At 49.9% G+C, this 24950-nt stretch overlaps 1 protein-coding gene across 1 annotated transcript in view; it reads left to right on the plus strand.

Annotated features, from left to right (window-relative positions):
* The window catches only part of LOC144770532 (ferritin, lower subunit-like), a 70852-nt gene that overhangs the window by 16303 nt on the left and 29599 nt on the right, over positions 1–24950 (plus strand). Inside the window, exon 2 of the mRNA XM_078655135.1 lies at positions 6418–6564. Within this exon, the coding sequence (XP_078511261.1) occupies positions 6418–6564 (147 nt within the window). The remainder of the gene's footprint in view (positions 1–6417; positions 6565–24950) is intronic.

The following is a 24950-nucleotide window of genomic DNA, read 5'->3' on the forward strand; positions in this document are numbered from 1 at the left end:
CGTGCTTAATTACTGCTCGAGGGGGACTCTGCCATGATGCCACCATCCACTGCCTGCGCGGCGGAGCACGGTTTGGGACGTATCCTGTCACCTGACGGGCATTGGCCTGATTCGGCTCCGGTGTGCCGGTCTCGATGTCGGTATTTTTTTGGACTACCCTTACTTGGTGTAAGGAACCACGCCCTTTGGATACTGTGGCGAGTGATTGAGCCACACGCAGGTGACCCCTTTGGGCCTGGCACCTCCTTGCTTTTTCCTTCCCTGACCTCACAGGGTCCCTTAACAAGTGGGCCACTCCTCCTCCCCCACTACTTTTGTTTGTAGGTGCATCTCCATGTCTTTCTCTCTCCCTTTCCCTACGAGAACCACCTTGAGGTGTCCTACGCCGGGGAGACGACAGGAGTAAGCGCACCTTTTGCTCTGGGTAAGTCAGGCCTAACGACAGTACGCTTCATTTGTGTGTTGTTAACCAGCCATGTTTGGCCCCCTCCCGTTTTTAACTTGTCCTCCCCACCTGTGTATCCTTACTATGTAGACTGTATAACACACTGTCTCTTACTGTGATGGATGAACCATACTATGTTACTAAGTACGCTATGACATAACTGACCCCACGTGCGGCTCTTGGAATTATGCTCTGGGGCTCTGTGTGTGTGGGTGTCTGGCTCTGTGTGGGCGTGTCTGGCTGTGTGTGGGCGTGTCTGGCTGTGTGTGGGCGTGTCTGGCTGTGGGCGTCTGTGTGTGGGCGTCTGGCTCTGTGTGTGTGGGCGTCTGGCTCTGTGTGTGTGGGCGTCTGGCTCTGTGTGTGTGGGCGTCTGGCTCTGTGTGTGTGGGCGTCTGGCTCTGTGTGTGTGGGCGTCTGGCTCTGTGTGTGTGGGCGTCTGGCTCTGTGTGTGTGGGCGTCTGGCTCTGTGTGTGTGGGCGTCTGGCTCTGTGTGTGTGGGCGTCTGGCTCTGTGTGTGTGGGCGTCTGGCTCTGTGTGTGTGGGCGTCTGGCTCTGTGTGTGTGGGCGTCTGGCTCTGTGTGTGTGGGCGTCTGGCTCTGTGTGTGTGGGCGTCTGGCTCTGTGTGTGTGGGCGTCTGGCTCTGTGTGTGTGTGTCTGGCTCTGTGTGTGTGTGTCTGGCTCTGTGTGTGTGTGTGTGTGTGTGTCTGGCTCTGTGTGTGTGTGTGTGTGTCTGGCTCTGTGTGTGTGTGTGTGTGTCTGGCTCTGTGTGTGTGTGTGTGTCTGGCTCTGTGTGTGTGTGTGTGTCTGGCTCTGTGTGTGTGTGTGTGTCTGGCTCTGTGTGTGTGTGTGTGTCTGGCTCTGTGTGTGTGTGTGTGTCTGGCTCTGTGTGTGTGTGTGTGTGTGTGTCTGGCTCTGTGTGTGTGTGTCTGGCTCTGTGTGTGTGTGTGTGTGTGTGTCTGGCTCTGTGTGTGTGTGTGTGTGTCTGGCTCTGTGTGTGTGTGTGTGTGTCTGGCTCTGTGTGTGTGTGTGTGTGTGTCTGGCTCTGTGTGTGTGTGTGTGTGTGTCTGGCTCTGTGTGTGTGTGTGTGTGTCTGGCTCTGTGTGTGTGTGTGTGTGTGTCTGGCTCTGTGTGTGTGTGTGTGTCTGGCTCTGTGTGTGTGTGTGTGTCTGGCTCTGTGTGTGTGTGTGTGTCTGGCTCTGTGTGTGTGTGTGTGTCTGGCTCTGTGTGTGTGTGTGTGTCTGGCTCTGTGTGTGTGTGTGTCTGGCTCTGTGTGTGTGTGTGTGTGTGTCTGGCTCTGTGTGTGTGTGTGTGTCTGGCTCTGTGTGTGTGTATTTGTGTGTGGGGCTCTGTGTGTGAGCAATGCCAATAGCTCTAACTTTTCCAAAGGCGAAACCATTGCATTGTAAATGCTTGTTTTTAAGCTTGGGAACGCTGACTGGGGACTGGCTTCACCTCATTAGTATAGGTTTAATACCCAAATATAGCAATAAGCACCAGAATGGTGACCAGTCCAGTTTTGCAAAGGGCCTTCCATTGCACGACAACACATTCCACCCAGTTTTTGGTAGCTTTTTAATCATTTTGAGTTGGAAACTTTTTTTTTTGTTAAAATCTGCAGATTATGCAGCAGTTGGTTTATAATGTGGCAAATCTATAATTAGTGAAAATAGTAATGGCCGCACAATCTCATAACTCCGATGGCCATCTGAGATATTAGGCAAAGACACTTCACCCAACCTTTAATAATGGCATGCTTCATCATTGATGTCTTCTCCTCTAGTAGGATAATACCACCCGGGAGGGCTCTACCTTTGCAGGAAGTTTGTTATAAAATGTTGACGTCTGGATAGGAACAGGGATCCAGTTTAAAAGTGTCTTGGGGGGGGGGGGGGTATATCCAAGATTTCTCTTTTATTCTGTGGGGACCCAAGGTATGGTTAAAAAGACAGGCTTATAGATATTTTCTAAAATGCAACATTTCATGCTGCCATTATTTTTCTGCTGACGTGTTTCGGCAGTCTTATTCGCCCATATGGTTTTTTCAGCGTTTTAGGTCTCGCCTAGCATTGCAGCGCAAAGCGCTGCTCGCTCGGTGAGAGATGTTGTGGATGAGGGGTTTTGAGAAAGGGACTCAAAGCGCGCCCCTCATTCCCTTTGGCTTGGGTCACTGTTTATGCTAAACGGTGGCCTGCCATTGGAAATGAGGGTTTTCGGTTGCCGCCCTTTCGTCTCGACTGGGTCGCCTGCTTTGCTGATGTCGCAAAGCACTTTCTTATCTTTATGGGGCCATGAGTTTCTAATTAGAAACACATGGCCCCATAAAGACAAGAGATCGATGCTTGTTGAAAATATTCTGAGAGGGAAACTCGAAACGGGAGCGCTGTGGGTGAATACATGTTGATTAACTCCTGCGGTCAGAATAAATCATAAAAGTCACATTGCATGCAGGTAGTTTGAACAGATGGTCTCTGAGAAAAACTGTGAATTGATCAGCGCATACGCCTTAAGTTAAAAATGATGTTTTACATAGGGGCCACAGACGTCTAGTACGTAGGTTTTATTCGGCCGATGATCCTCGGTTATTAACCAAGCCAGCGAGTGTTAAATGGCCTTCAATTATTTTCTCGCCACCTTTTATTTATGTTTTACCGAGTCTGTTATACGGAGCTATCGGCGCTTAGTTGTCCCTATTTTTGTATTGATTTGTGGAAACTGGGATCCCGAAAGGTGATGTTTTCATGTAAGCGTGTCTGGCTGTGGATCACAACATTTGGAGCCATAAAAGAGAATACATGAATTAATGCAACGCACTAGTTTGATGTGCTGGCTACGACTGAATGTTTTCCAGTCTTAAAACTGGGCACTCTGACTTTGTTTCAACTTTAGAATAATAATTCACGTTTCTCACTTTAGCGACCTCACCGTGCCTAGTTCATGAGAGTCTATGTAAATGAAGATGCCTGGGGTGGTTTTAAGAAGTACTTTGAGGGGGGTGCTGCTGGAGAGCACATTGAAAGTTGAAGTAGGTGCTCTTGATTGTGAGGGTTAACCCCTAGCCCCCAAAAAGCATGTGTAGTCTCTATAGTTCGATGGCTGAGCTCTCCTTCAAGGCACTTGAAAGCATTTTGTTGCCACCGTTGCAAAAGCAATAGTAGCATTAAGTTGATGATATTGTTGTTTTATACTTGATTAGATCGTTAACTTGCCGCTTTAGTCTTTAGTGCTGTCAGAATGGGCATTGGTTCAGTGTCTAGTATGCACATCTGTAGTGTGCACACTCTGTTGCTTATGTATCACGAGCATAAAATACTGGTAAAGAACGTGTCTTCAACTCCTACACTTTCTGTACAGTTGAATTGTCTGTGAAAGCCTTGTTACAAAGATTAGCTAAACCAGATTTTTGCCTGGGCTAGCTGGTTATAGTTGGCGACGGCAGCAATATACTTTGGTTACAGCGACAAAGCTTAAAGCAGGGTGAAAAAACCTGGAACGGGGGTGCCTCTAAAAGGGGCGTGGCCCGTGTAAGTAAGGGCGTGGCTTTAAAACACAAACTACATTTCTTCGATTCCCATAGCATGGTTCCTCTCTGAGCCTTCTGTTATTGCATCCAGATGTGTTTCACAACAACTGACACACCTGAAATCAACCAAAACTATTAGCTTTGCCAATGGCTAAATATGCGATACAATAGATGAATACAAATATAGTTAATAACTAATAGGAATGTAGCTGACCTGCTCTGTTGTTCTGACACATAGAAGCAGGTGTTTGGCGCATTGCGGCCCTCTTAAACTCACGATGGACATCCTGCGCTATGGAGACAGCGCTTCTAATAGCACCATTTAGGTGTTTCTAGTCACACCCTACACCGTTCAGCCTTCCATTCAAACCATGGCTCCCCCCTGCTCAACACTACAACAATCCCACCCACCCCATACAATCTTCCAAATCCTACAGAGCGTGGCTACCACCCTGCACTCGCCCCAACTCAATGGCTCCGCCTCCTATTCAATCCATCCCCATTTTCCACCCCAGGTCACCAGGCCTTCACCTCCGTCGTAAAACCAAAGCCTCATGACACTATCTGCAAATCTTTACACTCCCTGCTGCCCCCCTCGCCTACTAAAATTCAGGCTTCACAAACTGTCGTTCTGTTGCTAGCGGTTAAAAGCAAGACAGGATTTACATAAAAGCACCAATTTTGCATCTTTTTTTAAACTTATTTTTCTACACATCACAACACCCTTGGGAGTGCGGGGGGGGGGGGGTCTTGCTGCTGTTGCATTAGGAGCCCCTGCAGCAGCATGGACGAAGTTTAAATGGACTCTTTGTTCATTTTCCAGGATGTCTTTAATCATTTCGGACATAGGGCACAATGCTGTCTTGTATTAGACTGTCCCTTGGGGAACGGTGAATCTTTTTACGTCACAGGGCATGGCAAATCTTTAGCAACAGCCTTGGAACAGCCAAGACGCAGCACATTTTCTTTTCAAACATTGTTACAAGAAGCTTGCCAGTCTCTCTGGAACATGCTATGGGTACACAAAGGAGTAATAAACAAGCATTTGCAATGCAATAGGTATCGCATTTACCAGAGTTTAAGCAATTTGCATTGTAAATGAAAATGCCTTTTATTTGTTTTAAAAACAAAAAGAAAAATAAAAGGCATTGTTATTTGCGATGTCAATAGCTCAACTTGCGTAAATGCGATACCTATTGCATTGCAAATGCTTGTTTTTCAGGGCTACGAGGGGAGGTTCCCTATCTAATTAGTTTGATTTTCATGCAAAAAAGAAATGAGGCGTAAGGCTCTCCTGTCGGTCCCTGGGTTTGAGTTAATTACCTGTGTTGTCGAAACATAGGGGTGTTAATACATTACCTCTAACTGGTAACAAATGAACATTCACTTTTATTGTCTTGTTACAGAGCCAGTTTAATAAAAAAAAAAAAAAGTATTAAAAAAACTCCATTGTGACACACTCCAATCCTGAACTCTGCATTCTTTGTTCGGCCCAGCACGTTAGAAACACTGATTTCCTGGTTCAGTTAGCTTACCCGTGGCAGGATTTGTCTGTTCCATGTTGGTTCAGTCTGTGGGGTGGCACTCCCCTGTAGTCACACACCTCAAATGGTATATGGTAAGTATTTCATACCCTTTAGCTGGACCATTCAGGGTGCATGTTTTGTCAAAGCACCTTTAGTGTCTCCAGACAGACTCTCAACATACAAGACAGACATATATATCTGTCATTGCATATTTAGGAAAATGTAGGTACTCTACTTCTAATCAACTGCATCTCCTGTTTGACTCATTTATTGTAAATACTTGCTCTCTTATTTCATATGGGCAGTCACTCAATTTCGATAATTGTTTTTGTACAAGATTGACCCCGTTTGGGTGGTATTATTCTGCTGGTTGGTATTATCCTTCTCAACTGACGAGGATAATACCACCCAGGTGGGTTCAACCTTTGCAGTGAGTTTCTTATAAAAATGTTATACTAGACCGGGACAGGGATTCAGTTAGTTTAAAAATACATTTCTTGGGCATACCCGAATGTATCTTTTATTCTCTGGGTACCCTACCTATGGTTAAAAAGGCTTCAGACTAAAGCATGCCACTATGAAGGTGGATGCGAAGTGTCCTTGGACGATTCGGATATCAAAAGCTATTAAGGAGTCCAACGCAAAGTGGAACCTCCATTTGCACCATCGGTTGTGGGTACAGGTTCTAATCGCCCCGAGTTCCTGATCTTTAATTAGAAAGGGAGAATAACAGCATTTTTTCAGGTTCTCAGAGCTGCTTCACAGTGCTGTGCTTGAGGGAAGAGGAAAGTGTGATAGTCATCCATTTCTAGTTTGTCTTTAGTGTAATGTTTTCCATATGGCGATGGGACCACACAACCGAAGTTGCCGTTGTAGATATGTACACACTTTACTGTCTAACACCCTTCTTTTTTTCCCCTCACCAGTCTAACTACTTCGACCGTGATGACGTGGCTCTGCAGAACTTCTCCCGCTTCTTCCGGGAGCGCTCAGCATGCGAGAGGGAACTGGCAGAGAAGCTAGTCAAGTACCAGAACGAGCGAGGTGGACGAGTCTTCTTGCAGAGCATAGAGGTACTGTTCTTCCTTGCCCCAGCACCTTTTACACACTGGCCTTGGAGTCTGACCGTCCTATATGTTGCGTGCTGGACTTTTGGGGTACCTTAGGCCTCAGCCTGTCCTAAGTGATAGCGCGGGGGCAGGTCGCGCACCAGCGAAGCACTCAGTCCGACACAGTGTGATAGTCGGAAGTGACGTTCACGAGCGAACGTCCTTCTTTTATTCAACCCCGCAGGCCACGCCTGGCCTGCGGATGTGGGGATGCGTGTGTGCGTGCAGCGACTAGACCGCTGCTGACATTACATCCCTATCCAACTATATATTTTGGTTTAAGAAACAAGACGAAACAGTCCCAGATTGCAAACAGGTTAACAACAAGATGCCTGAGTACTTGCGTGTCCCTTGATGACAGCTTCAGGGTCTCAGCAGGCAGGCATAGTCTTTCAGCTTCTGGCTTGGTGGTGGATTGGGTCGCAGGTTGTAACGCCGGGATTTAGCCCCACCACCTTCGGCACCTTGGTAAGTGTTTCTGGTAGTGACAGGCGGTGTTTGAGGCACCGACGCGGGTTCAGGTCCCTCCGCATGGCTCTCCATTGGTGTGTTGTCTTCTTCCTCGGGAGTCGTCGTCACACTTGACTCGTTTTCCCTTTCGGCTCCCTCCGAACATTGTCTGTCTTCCGGTGGTATAGCCTTGAACCACGAGGTATTTCTCGATACTTCCTCTTCTCCTTTCTGAGCTGTGATCATGGTGCCCTTTGTAGACGTTACTGTCCAAGTGCCCGGCTCATATCGGGTTTGGAATTTTCCCCCTGGACGTCTGTTTCGTATGATCACTCGGGTCCCCGGACTTATACTTCTAGGGGTGGCTCTTCTGCATCGGCTAGCTCGTTGGTTCCCTTGCCGTCTCCGTTCCTGTGCTTCCTCAGTGGCAGCCGGAGATGGTGTCTACCCCGGGGCATTGGGAAGAAGGTCTCTTCGTGGTCCTTGGAACATGAGGGTCCATGGGTTACTTTGCGTGGTGCAGTGAGGGGTGCCCCTATATTCCCGCAGGAATTCGTGTAGTCTCTGCTCTGGGTCGGCCTGTTCCACCACTGCTATCCGGAACACTTTGTTCAGGGTCCGCATGAATCTTTCAACGTCCCCATTTGCCTGGGGCCACTGAGGTGTGATGCGGCGGTGCTGGATTCCCCTTTGCCGGAGGAACGTGGCAAACTCAGCCCCTTGGAAGGGTGGTCCATTGTCACTCCGTATTTCTGATGGATATCCAAACATGGAGAATATCTTTTCCAGTGCCGGTCCCACGTGTGTGAACGCAGTGGAGGCCACCCTCTCCACTAGTGGATATTTCGAGTAGGAGTCAATGGCCACTAGTGTGTGTCCCTCTCCCGGAAAACTCCCAAAGTCTATGCTAACCTTGGTCCTGGGAGATGCGCAGGCTTCTTCAGTGATCACCGGTAAGGGTCGTTCAGGGGTCACTTGTCAGCTGACAGGCCATGCATTTCCTCACATACTCCTCCACCATGCTCTCCAGCTCCGGGAACCATACCTTTTCCCTCATTCGCGCCTTCATCTTTGTCGTGCCTTGGTGCCCCCCATGGGCCAGTTGTACTGCTCTGTATCTCAGGCTCTGGGGAATGACCAGACGTGACCCTCTCAGCAACACCCCTTCTTCGGTGGCACTTAGTTCATGCCGGATTCGCCACATCTTCGTGAGGGATTCTCTGTCTCCGGACCAGGAGTTGGGTGGGCGGAGGTAGTCAGCCCACGAACCTTCTTGAACCGCCTGCAGCGACCTCAGATAGATGTTGTCGGTGGTGGCTGCTTCTTTCACTTCTTCTATTGTCATGCTTTGGGGGCATGACGTGAGTGCCACCCTCTGGGCATATTCCTCACAATTGTCGTCCACTGACTCTGGTTCTGGTGGGGACGGATGGCGCGACAAGAAGTCTGCAGAATTTTTGGCCCCTGGCCGATATTGAATATGCTACTTACCAGTATGCATCTGTTCTTGGCATGTAGGGCTGCTAACATTCATATCTTAGCATTAGATCGCCGCCTAGTGTTGGGCTCGGATGATCGCACATTGTTGTCCTGGAAGAGTCTTCGAAGTATCCTGAGATAGGTGGCTCCTCCCCTGGACTACAGTGCGCATGGGCATCGGCTCCATCCCCAGATTGTTTTTCGCCATTGTGGCAGAAGATGGAGTGAAAAGTGTAAAGGATGTCCATGCTAATGAATAAATACAATAGTATATCTGCAGCTGCGACAGGCACCGGGGAGGAGGGCGGGCGATATGAATGTTAGCAGCCCTACATGCCAAGAACAGATGCATACTGGTAAGTAGCATATTCAGTTCGAGGCATGTGGGCTGCTAAATTCATATCTTAGCATAGAATACATAGCAGTCCCTCCATCAGCGGCGGTTGCCCGTGCCAGCTGCAGAAACCTGAAAAAGTGTCTTCAGAACAGCCTGTCCTACAGCAGCTTGCTGCTTGGAATGCACATCAACACAGGCATGTTTTGTAAAGGTATGTGGTGTAACCCACGTGGCTGCTCTGCAAATATCCTCTAAAGGAATGTTCCCTAGGAAAGCCATGGATGCCCCCAGTTTGCGTGTGGAGTGCGCTCTGGGGGGTATTGTTAAAGTGCGCTTGGCTTTTTGATAACCTATCTGGATGCACTTAACAATCCATCTGGCTATCCCTGCCTTGGAAATCGGGTTGCCTTTGTGTTGTGGTGCGAAGGCAACAAAGAGTTGTTTTGTTTTTCTAAAGGGTTGTGTTCTGTCTATGTAGTACATCAACGCCCTCCGTACATCTAAGGTATGGAGCATTCTTTCCGCCACCGTTTGCGGGTTTTGAAAGAATGCTGGTAAGTCAATAGTTTGGTTTAGATGAAACTGTGACACCACCTTCGGAAGGAATTTGGGGTTAGTGCGTAGCACTACCCTATTTGGATGAATTTGAATGAATGGCTCTTGGATTGTGAGCGCCTGCAGCTCACTGACACGCCTCAGAGACGTAATAGCTACAAGGAAAGCTACTTTCCACGTAAGGAACTGGAGTTCACACGAGTGCAGTGGCTCAAATGGTGGTCCCATCAGTCTGGTGAGAACGACATTGAGGTTCCACACCGGAGCTGGCGGTGTTCTTGGGGGATGACTCGTTTCAGACCTTCAAGGAAGGCTTTAATGGCGGGCACTCTGAAGACCGAGAGGTGCTGCCTGCTCTGGAGATAAGCCGCTATGGCGGATAGATGTATCCGAATGGAAGTGTACGCTAGATTGCACTTGTAAAGATGCAACAGATAGCAGATGATGTTGGGGATAGATGCATCTAGCGGGTTGATGTCATTGGCTGTACAGTAAATGACAAAACGCTTCCACTTTGCAGCATAGCATGCTCTAGTAGTTGGTTTCCTCGCCTCCTTGATGATGTTCATGCATTCCGGAGGTAGGTTAAGGTATCCAAACTCTAGGACTTCAGGAGCCAGATCGCCAGGTTGAGCTGTTGCGGATCTGGATGCTGAATTTCTCCATGGTTCTGCGTCAAAAGACTGGGCGTGAGGCGCAGTCTTTGATGCGGCACCACTGAGAGTTCGAGGAACGTGGTGTACCAAGCCTGGCGCGCCCACGTTGGAGCAACTAGGATGAGTCATCTCGTGCTGCCTTAGCTTTCTTGCGACCAGCGGTATTAGAGGGGCTGGCGGAAAAGCGTACGCAAATTTGCCTGACCAGTTCATCCATATCGCATTCCCCTGCGACTGTGGGTGAGGGAACCTGGCGGCAAAGTGTTGGCATTTTGCGTTCTCTTTTGTGGCAAACAGGTCTATCTCCGGATGACCCCACTGCTGGAAGTACGGGTGGAGGACAGATGGGTGTAACTCCCACTCGTGCATTTGATGGCTGTACCTGCTGAGCAGATCCGCCATCTGATTGTCCTTTCCTGGGAGGTGTTCTGCCATGAGGAAAATGTTCCTCTGAATGGCCCACTTCCACATGCTCTGAGCCAGATGAGACCGCTGTGGCGAGTGGGTGCCTCCCTGCTTTTGAATGTAGTACATCGCGGTCATGTTGTCCGTCCGGACTAGCACGACTTTGTTGCACAGATGTACAATGAAGGACTTGAGCGCCATGAAGATTGCCATCAGTTCCAGATAGTTGATGTGCATCTTTTGTTGCTGCGTCGTCCATAGTCCCTGCACTGTGTAAGTGAGCACATGAGCTCCCCATCCCTGGAGAGATGCGTCCGTTGTCAGGACAATCTGCGGCACAGGCTCTTGGAACAGTCGGCCCTTGCAAAGGTTGTGTGGAGTCCACCAATGCAGAGAGTCGTATGCCCGACTGGTAACCAACACTAGGTCTGTCAATTGCCCACGAGCCTGTGTCCACTGATTCGCTAAGCACTCCTGGAGCGGGCGCATATGTAGCCGTGCGTGAGGGACTATGAAGATGCAGGAGGCCATCATGCCTATCAACTGCATGAACACTCTCGCTGGAAGCGAGTGTTGTGGCCTGAACCTTTGGATCAGAGCCTGCATGCTGTCTATCCTGACTTGGTTTGGCTGAGCCATGGCCGTCAGGGTGTTGATCGTCGCACCTAGGAACTGCCGGACATGTGCCGGCTGAAGATGCGATTTTGGGTAGTTCAGGGAGAAACCCAGATCGTGAAGAAGGTGAATGGTAGTCGACATGTCTGCGGCGCACTGTTGCTCTGACTTGGCTTGCACGAGCCAGTCGTCTAGGTAGGGGTAGACATGGATGTTCTGCCTCCTGAGGTGCGCCGCTACTGTCGCCAGACACTTGGTGAACACCCTCGGGGCTGTGGTGACTCCGAAGGGTAGGACCTTGAACTGGTAGTGCCTGCCTTGAATAGTGAACCTGAGGTATTTCCTGTGTGACGGGTGTAGTGGAATGTGGAAATAAGCATCCTTGAGATCTAAGGTTGCTAAGAAATCTCCCTGGTTTAGCAATGGAAGAATCTGTTGCAGTGTAAGCATGTGGAAATGTTCTGACAGTATGTACAGGTTGAGGGGACGTAGATCTAGAATGGGTCTGAGAGATCCGTCCTTCTTTGGAATAAGGAAGTACAGGGAATAAACCCCTGTGCCTTCCTCTCCCACCGGCACGAGCTCGATTGCTCCCTTTTGCAGCATCACCACTACTTCCTGCTGCAATAAGAGCAAGTGCTCTGCGGACATAGGCCTTTGCCTTGGCGGGATGTTGGGTGGAGTGGACCTCAACTCTAGGCAATAACCATACTGGACTAGTTGTCGCACCCACCTGTCTGTGGTGATGTCTCTCCAGACGGGCAGGAACTGCTGTAGTCTCCCCCCGACAGGTGTTAGGTGGTCGGGGGGCAGTGACAGAGAGTCACTGTTTGCTTGGAGCAGAGGAGCGGGAGCTGTTGTTTCCTCTGCCGCGACCTCTGTTGCTGTTATTTCTGTAACCTCCCTTGTTCTGTTTTGTGAACGAGGATTGTGCCCCACCTTTAGAGAACTGGGATTGTTGACCCATTTGTCCTCTGGTGACTCCACGTGCACCTGAGCGACGAAAATTGCTGCCACGAAACTGTTGTGTCTGCAGGGCCCCCATGGACTTAGCAGTTTCTGTGTCCTTTATTTTCTCTAGGGTGGTGTCAACATCTGGACCAAACAGACTTTCAGGATTGACTGGCTGATTAAGGATTGTTGTCTGAATATCCGGTTTAAACCCTGAGATGCGGAGCCACGCTTGTCGTCTCAGCATAACGCTAGTGTTGATAGCTCTAGCAGCTGTGTCCGCAGCGTCAAGTGCACACTTGATGGCTGCGTTTGAGATTAGCTTTCCTTCCTCAATGAGCAGTTGGGTGCCTTCTTGGAACTGTGGAGGCAGGTGTTGTACAATCTGTTCTAGGGTGTCGTAGTGCGCCCTATCGTAACGCGCCAAGAGTGCCTGTGTATTGGCGATGCGCCAAAAGTTTGATGCCTGTGCAGCTACTCTTTTGCCCCCTGCCTCTAGCACTTTGGACTCCTTATCCGGGGGAGGAGCTTCACCCGTTGTCTGGGAGTTGGCACGTTTCCTGGCATTGGCGACCACAAGAGAGTCCAGTGGCAATTGTCCCCGGATGTATGCGGGGTCCGCAGGCGCAGGTCTGTACTTTTTTTCAATGCGAGGGTTGACCACTCTCGCTCTTGTAGGCTCCTTAAATATGTCCCCAGCATGCTTGAGGACTCCTTTAAGCATAGGCAGTGTCTTTACTGTCCTTTCAGAGACTGAAAAAGTGTCGAAAAGGAAGTCTTCCTCAACCGGGTCGGCATGCATGTCCACATCATGATTGGCTGCCGCCCTTTCGAGTAGTGCATGAAAACCTGCTGAATCCTCAGTCGGGGATGCACGTGCATTAAAAAGCTGCGGGTCCTGCCCCACACCCTGGGTGTTCTGGTCACCAGTGTCATCATATGAATCCGGTTGTGCATCAGGTTCATTGATAGGGAAATTGTACTGCTCGTCTTCATCATACCCCTCACCCGCAGAGTGTTCTGGCGAGGGAGTAGGGCTCCGTCTCGGAGGAGGCTGGATTGGTTCCGTGAGGCCTGAGGCGTCAAGGGGCACACTCTTCTTCTTTAGTGGGATGACATAGGAGTCCACTGGCTCCGAAGTGATTTTCCTCTTATAGAGGGTCAGTTTGCCTGTGTCAGCGTCGATGAAATGCTCTGAATCGTCCTCTGATTCGAGCACCCGACGTGGAAGCGGGCCAGTCGGTGAAGAAATCACCTGTTTCGGTGCCGATTTGGTTGAAAATGCTTTCGGCGCCTCCTTCGGCGGCAAAATAAAGAGAAGTTTCCCAGAAGGCTTCGCTGGAGTGTCCTTTTGCGGCTGCGGCGATGGTATCGGAGCCGACGGGGCAAAGGCCTTCTCCCTGATTCTTTGCAGTGATTCGGCTATGAGGGACGGCTCACTCACAGTTTGTTTCGGCGCTGACGAGGATGGTCTGATCTTTCCCTCGGATCCGACGTCCTTGTGGGCCTTGTGCGCTTTGGGCGCGGATCCTGTCTTAACCGCCTCCGATTCCTGTGTTCGGGGCGCAGACTTCTTTCCGTGTGCCTGCGTAGCCTCCTTGGAGCCGACTTTGGCGGGCTTGGACGGCGTCGTAGCCGCTGACCCGTGCCGACCATCTTTTTTGGAGGACCCCTCCTCTGGCGTCGGTTTCGATTTTGCAGCATCGGAATCGACGGACTTCTTCGACTTCTGCGGACCGGAGGTCGACGGAGTCGATGGGGTAGCGGGCACCGTCGTTTTCACCGGCACGGCAGCCATCTTAGGGACACTCGAGTCCTTAAGTTTCGGTTTCGTTTTCGGGTCGGCCATTTTAGGTGTTGTCGATCCCGATGGTTTCGGTTTCGAAACAGTCTGCTCAGCAAGTAAGTCCGTGGCCGGGCCCGAAGGCGGGGCTGTGGCTTGCGGCAACGGGTCTTGGGTAAGGCCGACAGGCGATCCCGTGTCCCGGTCGGTATCCTCGTAACCTTCGGGGCAGAGCTCGTCCCCCGAGCTGTCTGCCGCGGCCCCATAAATCTCATCGTCGTCTCCTACCTAGTCGACGTATTCAAGGCCTTGACCCGCGACTCCGTCGTCGTCTCCCGGATCCGCCTCGACCTCCGTCTCGGGTGGGGAGATTTGGAGATGATGACCCTGGTCCTCTTCGTCCTGGTCGCCGAAGATGTTCTCCGGATCCGGGGCCGCTTGTTTAGCTTCCATGCGCACCGCGCGCCGAAGCTTGAGAGTCTTCTTCGAGCGGAACTGTGCACACAACTTGCACTTGCCGTCGTCGTGGTCAGGCGAAAGGCATTTGTTACACACGGGGTGTAGATCGATGTGTGGGTACTTGGACCCACAGAGCGGGCAGTACTTAAACGGGCTCCGCTCCATGTCTGAAAAGTTTTGCAGTCGTGTCGCGATGAGAAGGCCTCAAAGTTCCGAGAGCGAAGAAAACTCCGCTTATTCCGGCTCCAAGAGACGGAAGACTCGAGACCGTGCGCAGACAATACCGACGCAAGAAAATCGAGGCCTTTTGGCCGCTAAAAGTTTGTTTTTTTCCGCCATTGGGTTCGGATGTGGTCTCGACGTCTTACTGTCGGAACCAAGAAAAACTATCTGGGGATGGAGCCGATGCCCATGCGCACTGTAGTCCAGGGGAGGAGCCACCTATCTCAGGATACTTCGAAGACTCTTCCAGGACAACAATGTGCGATCATCCGAGCCCAACACTAGGCGGCGATCTAATGCTAAGATATGAATTTAGCAGCCCACATGCCTCGAACATAACTTCCATCTCATATGGTTGGAGTTGGATTACCCATCGTTCTATGCGAGGTGGCGGATGTGGAGCAGTCCCCTTGAAGAGGGGCACCAGGGGTTGGTGGTCGGTGACCATGACAAAGGGATGTCCTCGTAGATACAGATGGAAATGGCCACAGGCCCACTTGGTAGCTAGGGCCTCCCTCTCAATCTGGGCATATCTGGTTTCGGTTGGGGGTCAGGGCTTTGCTGGCGAAGGATAGCGCTGCCCACTGGCCGGGTTCATGTTCCTGGGTTAAAACCGCGCCGAGGCCCACCGGGCTGGCGTCCACTATCCCCTCCGTCCGCTTCGTGAGGTCGAAGTATGAAAGAGTTGCTTTCTCTAGGAGAGCATCCTTGATTCCCTGGAATGCTTAGTCTTCCTTCGGGCCCCACTGCCATATAGCGTCCGCCTTGGTCAGCGCTCGTAGAGGTTCACTCCAAGTGGCTAGGCCCGGTATGAATCGGCCACAGTAGGTGGCCATCCCAAGAAAACTTCTTATTTCTGTCGGGGACGTTGGCGCGCTAGGGCGTCCTTGATGGCCTTGGACTTTCTCGGGTCTACCTGGATACCCTCCTGGTTGAAAATGTATCCGAAGAATTCAATGGAGGGCTGGAAAAATTGACACTTTTCCTTGTGGAGTGTTGCCCCATGGGCACTCAGTCTCTTCAGGACATCCCGGAGGTGTTTGTGATGTTCCGATGCGGTGGCGGAGTGTATCAGGATATCATTGCTGACATTTATTACCCCAGGCAGCCCAGACAGGAGTTCTCTAATGGTGTTCTGGAACACCTCCGCCGCTGAGGAGATGCCGAAGTTCAACCGCTTGTAGCGTCGTAGGCCAAGATGGGTGCTAAAAGTGGTAATGAAACAACTTTCCTCCGCTAATGGTAATTGGTGGTATCCAGCGTTTAGATCAATTTTCGAAAATCACTTCGACCCGTTCACGTCAGCAATGATATCGTCCATAGTGGGGGTCAGGTGTCTCTCCCTCCGGATCGCGGCATTCGGTAGCCGCATTTCAATGCACAGGCGGATTTCACCCGGTTGCTTAGGTTTCTCCACAATAACCATTGGTGATACCCACGGGGTGGGCCCCGTGACCTTCTCTATGACGCCCAAACCTTCCAGCTTTTCAAGTTCTTTCTCCACCAGGGGACGTAAGTGAAACGGTATCCGACGATGTCGCAGGGCGGTGGGAGTGACAGACCTATCGATGTGTAGCTTGATGGGTTCGCATTTTATACAGCCCAGGCCTCGGAACAGTTCGGGGAATCGTCCCAATAGCTCGTCTACCTGGTGTGCCCTGATGCGATTGGCAAACGCTATTAATTTTAGGTCTTCAGCTGTGTGGCTACTTATCAGAGTGTCGGCCTCTCGGTTGATTATGTGGATTGTCGCCATCACCTCCGACTCGTCGGCCTGGATAGGTATTGTGATTTTCCCTTTGAGGGGTAGCGGTGTGTCCGCTCCATAGGCGAATATCCTCGTTTTGGATGGCATTACCTGGGGCCGCGAGCGTAGTTTCCTGAATTGCTGCAGACCCATTACATTCACCGTGGCGCCAGTGTCAATTATCGCCTTGACTTCATTTCCCGCCATCTGTACAATGCACTTCGACTGCGGCGGCCGCCGCTGCTTGAGTTCTCGCGCGAAAGAGACGTTGTAGGCCTCTTCATCCTCCGACTTCGAGTCGTCATTCACCGTGGGTAAATATCTCTCTGACTTCGATGGTGGTGGGTCAGCTAACGACAGCTGCCGAACAGCTTTGGTAGGTGTTCCTGATTTCTTGAAGGTCTTTGACGTGTTCCTCCTGCGGCACACTGTCGCGAAATGGTTTGGAATCCCGCAGTTTGAGCAGGTTTTGCCCTGGGCTGGGCAGTCTTTGGCTGCGTGGGGCTCATGTCCACAATATCCACACCGCGCTCGGGGCGGGTCTTTCCGATACTCTTTCTGGGGTGGTCCCCGCTGTTGGGTCCTCACCGCATCTGCCCGCTCAGTCTTGACGGTTTCTGACTTAATTTGGGGTTTGTGTAGTGCTTGTTCCATAGCGGTGGCCCTGACATTTGAGAGATCATGAGATCTGGCCAAGATTTGAATATCTTCCAATGAGATCCCTAGTTTGCGTAAGATCGATCCTCTCAGCGCCTTGTCTCGACACCCTTGGATGATCTGTCTCCTTATGGCTTTTGGTTGATCCTCGTCAGTACAGGAACTGGCTAGTTCCCTTACACGGGCATAAAACTGGTCCATAGTCTCGCCTTCCCTCTGGCGTGCCTGTCCCAATTTGAAAACTTCAAAGTCTAAGTTCAGCTGTGGGCCAAAATGACCGTTGAGGGCAGCTACTGCAGCGTCATAGCTATCCGCTGCCCCCGTATTGGGCAAGTGTTTGAACAGTCTGAAAATGTCATCTCCTGCATAGTGTAGTAAGAGCGACCTCTTCACTGCTTTGTCTGTCTCTTGTGACCACAAAGTAGTTTTTGAGTCTCTCGAGCCATATCTTCCACCTTGGTGATGCTGTGGACGGGTCCTCCGTTTCACAGAATGGTGGTAGCACCCCCGATGCGGCGTGTTGAAACGGGATATTAATGGTGGCTGCTGGCGCATCTTCGTCCGCCATAGTGGCAGCTCGTCGGGATGAATTTATTTTCTTTTCCTATGCCCACGACTTTATTGGGACAGTGTGTGTGCCCTTGCTGGTCGTTCCCCTTATTGCGCCGGTTCTGCGACACCACGTGGCAGCTGCGTGGCCTACCTCAGCTCCGTCGAGTGTCCTGCAGGCGTCTGGTGGCGTGGGGGTGTTGGGGTCCTTTTCAGAGCTGGATTGACGCTTACACTCCCTCCAGGGCGCAGTGGGAGACACTCCCGGCCGTTTTCCATGTCTCACGCGCAATGCGTGAGCATTGGCAGGGCGTGCCGCAGATCCGCAGCCACAGGAGCCTCCAGAGCCCAGGCGTAGAGAGGTGGAGATGGGCAGGCGGGCTCAGGACAGGCAGCTGCTACGGCAGGCAAACACGCGGTGGGCACCGCGTAAGGGAGCAGGCAGCTCCGATTCAGCCACCGGTGCATGGGCGAGGGTTGGGCCCCCTCCGCTCGTCGCCAATGTTGCGTACTGGACTTTTGGGGTACCTTGGGCCTCAGCCTGGCCTAAGTGATAGCGCGGGGGCAGGTCGCGCACCAGCGAAGCACTCAGTCCGACACAGTGTGATAGTCGGAAGTGACGTTCACGAGCGAACGTCCTTCTTTTATTCAACCCCGCAGGCCACGCCTGGCCTGCGGATGTGGGGATGCGTGTGTGCGTGCAGCGACTAGACCGCTGCTGAGATTACACTGTGCTGACTTTCTGGGCTCTCTGAAAGGCCAGTAGCACCGTGGTTCTTCCCGTCTGATTCCCTCGCTCTCCAGCATAATACTCCTTCCAAAGTTTTGGTGAAGTGATGCTAGACGCCATCTAGAAAACCTTAGTATTGGATGCAGGACAGCTCTTCATGTCAGCCCTGCTCAGTGCTTACACGATCTGTGGCTTTCGAGGGCTTGTATGGAGTAGAGAGTGCTTGTAAGAAAAACTTCAAACACACCCTGCTTCATGGTAAGAAGTTGCACACTTATGGAGACACTGAAGCCTGACATTTACTGATTATACATTATTTCCAAGACCCACATTAATGATTATTTTTTTCCTTTCCGATTTGCGAAAACCAGTTGGCAGTCGCAGCTCATTCCTTCTCCCATACTATCTGGCCTCCCTGAAGCCACTCACTACCTCTTTTCTCATCCCCTTGATACTGTTGTGTTTTTAAAAAAATGTGACTTAACTTTTCCTAATTTTTTTTATGAACACTTCGTTCCTACACATCCTTTGCAGCTCCTTCCCATAAGGGTAATGGGTAACCTACAAAACTGACAAGTATTTATTTTTAAAAATAAGATCTACTCGCACATACATAATGAGTAATTGTGTCATGTGGTTCAATATTAACATCAGGGGGTTCTGGTGACACCATAAATCTAGAAGTCAAGTGGCTTTTAAATGTCACCGGAACTCTGAGATGACAATTTAGGACTTATGACGTTAACCAAAATATAGCTTTATACTGCTTATTTTGGGGTAGTTCGTTTGAATAGTCTATCTCGAAAGTGGAGCAAACAATGGATCCGGGGATTAGAATGTTTAAGCTTTATTTACCTTGGTTTGATAAATTGTTAATAAAAAACAAAGGGCAATAGTGATTGAGTCAATTTTGGTGAATCTTTGGCTCTGGCGTATACTCCATTTTCCACATAAAATGCAGATTTCGCCAAAATGTAGTTTCTATCTCAAAGCTATGCTGTGTGGTTTGGGAGCTGTCATTGTGATAATGAAATCCGGAGTTCACAGGCAACTGCTAAATATTTCCCACATTTTACAGTTCCCTGTGAAATAAGGATTTGCATACCACTGTATTCATGTGTAATGAAAGTACCGAAATATCTAGTATATTTGAAAATGTTACTGCTCCAAAGTCCCTATTTCTTTTGTGTGTGTATATATACATATACTCTAGCAGAACTAGACTTGGGAAGAGATTCGAGCTGGATTTGGTATTTCATTCGCTTTTCATGGAAATACTTTTTTCATTACCTTTTTGAATTTTTCCGAAACCAAAATTCTCCAACCTGAGATCTTCAGGCTGATGTTCCTCACTGTATAAAATGTAAAGCTATGGGTAGGTCCACACTAGACGCCACACCCTGTTGCATCTATTCTGTTCAGCAAAGTAATGAGGAACGGACTCTCTGGAGCTGAGCTCCAAGAAATAATTAATCACGATGAATGTCCCTGGGTAGCTGATGTAATAATATTCAGGATGTGTATGTCCCTTCCAACACACCTGGTGCCCTTCATAATGAACCAATGAATGAAGGAGTTAATTATAATCGTACCACTAGGAATACATGTACTTCTAAACATGCAATCCCAGAGGATTATGTACATTTTCCCTCGTACAACATACTTCAGAGTTAATTAGCAGTATAGATAAGTTGAGTGTGATCGCCAGAGTTTGGCAAAGGTTATATGCATGCCTATTGAAAACCAAAATGCTCACATGCAATCAAATGTCACCTGCTCATGCGCAAGCACGTGCCTCGGCAAACACATGCACTGCTCTTGGTGCTCTGGTTCTTCCGTGCTGCAGCCCAGCGCTAAATTCCTTATCCTATCTATATAAAGGTCACCTCAGTGCCTTGTGTGAAAGTTAGCCCAGGAAATTCTACTTCAGGCCCTGTAAAATAGATTAACGCAGAGCACCTGCGCAGAAGGGCCCTTCCCCAATTTAAGAACTTTCAGAGAACTGGAAATATCCAGACAGGACCAGACTTATCAAAACACATAGTTGTGTCAAGGAACAGCCGCGGCTCCTTGTCGTGAGTGTCGGGGCCTCTCCCCACCTTCATTCCACCTCCTACAAATAGCTCTTTTGTTGTTAAAGAAGGGGATTTGCTCCTACTGGTAAAGTCAGATGCTAGCTGAGAGCAGTTTATAATCTACAAATTCGCAGGTGCAGCCAGGTTGCATCTTAAACATTTACCAGGCTGATGATTTCACAGGCCTGGTGCCAGTAAGGTCACCAGCCTAGTAAGCCATAGTGTGCAACCCTACGGACCACTCCCTACCTACAAGGACATGAACATAGTCCCGGGTACTTCAGTCTGAAGCCCTGTAGCACATGGGGCTAAGCGTCAATCGAACACTGGCGCTATTACACCGCAGCCTTTCATTGTTAGTCACAGGTTAGGGTGGGTCAGCAAGCCTCCCAGACTACCACCCCCGCCCCCCCATGTTTAAATGCCACCTCTGGTTGACCTGTTTTATGTCTGTCAGCAAGTCACTCAGCCGTGACAAAGGGAGGAAAAGGATAAACCCAGTAAAACACAATCTGATTGAATGCGTTCCCTTTCTAGTTTGAATTTAATATGGGTGTTGCTTATACGCCCACAGCTGCCAAGGTTTCAGATTGCTTATGTGTGACATTTTCATAATTTCAATGTAATTATGAGTGGCATTCAAAGACTATGAGTGACCCTTTCTTGCGAGCAAAAATCGAGCAACGAAGATGAGTAAGAGGAAAATATATAAATATCGAAAATTACAACCATTTGAGCAACGAGAAACTCTAACAAGATCTTAAAACTGCTGCAAATCGCCATAAATGGAAGGCCACTGACCTTAGTGCCTTGTAACCTGATCATACTGTTAAATGCGTAACCAAAAACAATGAAACGGGTCCTGCCTTAGCCAGCCTGCACTGACTGCGCTCAAATGAATGCAGAATCATGACAGTCTGTCCAGGCTCTCCACCTGGAATCTACTGACCAACCACACAAACAATGTGAGAAGCCCCAGCGCGGGTCCCGGCTGCCTCAGCCTGCTAATAAATATGATAATCATTCAGACGTCTCCAGGACAAAGCGTTAGTCCATTGAGTCAGACTGGCATTCTCATACCAGGATGACGCTATGCCAATACAGCGATTCAGAAAGGCATATAATAATCTTGTTTTTTGACAATGTGACAGAGCTATAAACCGTAACGTTTAGATGCAATGCACTGTAAGGTAAACATGTCGTGCAACTTTAAAAGAAAAAAAAGTAAGCTCAGTAATTGAAATACTTCTGACATGCAGGCGGATTTGACTTTCAAGATTTACTGCAATGAAAAGTGAACCTGACATCCACTTGCTTCATGTTCATGACCTGCACCAGATACATGGTTGACATACAGTGGAGCGTGAATGACAGAATTAATGAAATGCGTGAATGCCATTAATTGAAACAAGAATGGCATGCAACTGAACCTACGAAATATATGTACTGAAACACAAATGCCCCATGTATTGAAACGCAGGGGCGGCTGGTGACATTTTACAGTGGTGAGGCGCAAACTGATTTTCAAGTGCGGGCCCCAGGCCACTCAGGCCGGCGGCAACCCCCCCCACCCACATACACAACACTCCAAGAAATGTATTCACACACGCATACACACAAACACATCCATTCACAACACTCTCCACCAAACATTCATGCATACACGCTCGCTCGCACCAAACACTTTAAAATAAAATAAAAACACACACTCTTACCTTGCTGCCGGTCCCGATCCGCGCCACCTCTGGGCTCTGCTCCCCACACGTCACAGGCTCCCAGCGCCCCTGGCCAATCCTGGCGCCAGGGGCACAGGTACCTTCTCGCCCACAGCACGCCCATTAGGGCTCCTGATGGGCATGCGCAACGCCGCAAAAACACAAGTGCGCATGCGTGGGCACGGGTAAAAATTCACCCTCCGTCCCCACGCATGCGTACTTGTGTTGCCGCCTGTACAATGTCAATCAATCAACATGACGCCCGCCTGGCAGTCTGAGGTCATGTTGATTCATTGACATGATTGTCATGAGGGAGCTGCGGGAGGCGTCGGGCGTGGGGGCCGTGCAGGGGGGGCTACGCCCCCACGCCCCAATGGACGAACGTGAATGCCATACATTGAAACTTCTGAATGGTAGGCAATCAAACATGAATGGCACACCACACGGATTGAAACATACAAATAACATGGGCTGAAACATTTGAGTGGCCAATGCACTGTAACATGCAAGACACACATAGTGAAACGTGAGCAGTAGGAGGTCAGACATGTAAGTGTAGCGCAATGAAACACGAAATATTAGCGAGGGGGCATTAAATTGCTTTGGCCATGTGTTTCAGCAGTTACAGTTTGCCTACTGCACTGCTGCAGCCCTGGCCTAGTCACAGAGCTCACACCTGGGACGGGGTGCAGAGCCCGGTCACCACTTTGTTCCCCCCCTCCCCCACCCCTCCTGCTGTTTTCACTGCCAAGAGAGCTGCTGCATCTGCCCGTCCTCCCGCAGCACCGGGCAAGCTGCTCTCAGGAGAGAAGCTGAGGCAGGCGCTGCACAAATCCAAGTAATTTAAAATACCAGTGACTTGACACAGTGACACATACTGGTCTGTCTCTTCTAGTGACCGCCGTGAATGGGGCGACAGGCCCTGCAACAACAGACTTCCTCTGGCCGGGCAGTGCACGGGCCGCGGACGGTCCAGGACTCTTGACGCCCATGGACTGCTGACAGTGCAGGCTCAGTTGAGGTACTACTCAGGTGGCCAAGTCAGGGTGCCAGTGGGTCCAAAAGTAGAAGTACCATTACTTTGTATTGTGCGAGCAGTGACGGGAGCTGCCTGGGCTGTTTGCACTGCACTGCAATGCCCCACCCGCTCATGGGCGCCTGTCGGTGTGTCTCTGTGACACATGTCTTTGTCCCTGTTGTGTCATTGGGCAAAATCAGTCTGACTCGTGACATCAGTGCTGATGCTGCACCAGGTGAATGTGTTAAATTGTAGCCTAAGAGAGTGAGTTCAGCAAAAGTCAGCCCCAAGCCTGTTTTACAAAGCGCGGACTGCGCACTGCCTCTAGATTGCTTAGTCACAGTGGTAATAGCGCTCCAGGCCAGACAGCTGAGGAGGCACTATAAACGTGTGAGACTGCATTTCAGTGAGGTGATGTAGACCATCACACTGAAAATGCGTTCCTCTAGTGCCTGTTGCGTGGTACTTGGCAGGGCTGTAAACCATGTTTTCATCTTGTTCCCACCTTAGAGATATGCTGATACACCCATAGAACATGCCATTAAAAAAGCGCATACCAATTAATCTAACAATTTAAAGACTTTCTGAATGATGACGAAATAAAAACTAGGGTAAACGAAGTGGCAACATTTTCCCCCCAAAACATGCCTCTCTCCAGGTTTAACCAGTTGCGTTGCGAGGAGGCTGAAAAGTGCATGGACAGGCTCCCACGCTCCAGACCCAGTCAGTTCTCTGACTCTCCCCTGCATAGTGCCAGAGAGGGCCCACACCTCTGGGGCTATTGTTGCGCTCTGGCTTTAATCATAACTGCAGGTTGCAGACCTGCGGGCAGGCTCTTCTGTGCTGGGGCACCTGTTAGAATACCTCCCTATTTGTAATCCTTTTTAGGTCTCGCCTATGCAGCGCTCATGTGCTGCATAGGAGGACCTTTAGCAGTCGTTCTGCTCTTTTTGGAAGCACATACTCGTGCTTGTGGCGGCATACACCTTGCGGAGGCGAGCAGGGGCACACCACAAGCACGAGTGCAGTGCTTGAAAATTAACAGACCGCATGCACAACTCGGGGCTTGTTACCCTTTCCTTTGTTGCACCTTTCTTTCCAGCTCGTTCTCTTGTTATGTTTTCCCCCGTCCTACCTAAGCCCATCCCTTTTTGTCTATCTCTTTCATGTTTTCTCTCGTCCCTTCTTTCTGCTCATCCTTTCTTCCTCTTTGGCCTCCCCGTTGCTCTCTTCTCCTACTTCTCCCTACTCTATTTTTCACCTGTCCCTATCTCTTATCTGCCCGTTTGTTCTTTCTTTTTCTCTCCCAGACAGACGCCGTCCGGTCCGCCTTAGCCTGCCAGCAATCCTCACTACAAGTGTGGCCCCTCTGGATTGCTCACATAGACCTCCGCCCTGTTCTTCCTAATGCTGCTATGTCCAATCTCTCTCGCCGTCTCCCCTGAAAGCTCCTATTCCCTGTACCACCCACCTAATCTCAACAGAGCGGTCATGCGCTTCACAGACCGCAGCCGGTATTCTGCATCTGCTTGTTTCAGGGTTTTGTTCTCCGATCTTCACCTGTCTTGCCCATTCCCTCTCCTCCCTACTCTTTCTCGCAGTTTTTGCCTCTTTGTCAGCGTCTTACTTTCTCTGTGTGGCCTCTTTTTCTTTCCGCTTCGACTCTTCGCTACTTCCCTCTTTGTGTTTTACACTCCCATTTCTTCTAATCTGCTGCCATATACATTTGCTCTGCCCTGTGTTTTGCCACTGTCGTCTTCTCTCCCTGTTACCCGTGCGCCCTCCTTGTACACAGTGCGCTTGCGCTTTACAATTTCGTGCGTTAACAACTGTACCGCCATCCCAGTTCGCATTTGGGTAAGCCTGTTCCCTTAGTAAATTTGTTTCCGCCTCAAATAGCTCTGCTGATCTAAAATTTTGAAATTTATCAGCCTTAAAAAATTTCAA

Source organism: Lissotriton helveticus, chromosome 7, assembly GCF_964261635.1.
Source record: "Lissotriton helveticus chromosome 7, aLisHel1.1, whole genome shotgun sequence".
Taxonomy (NCBI): domain Eukaryota; kingdom Metazoa; phylum Chordata; class Amphibia; order Caudata; family Salamandridae; genus Lissotriton; species Lissotriton helveticus.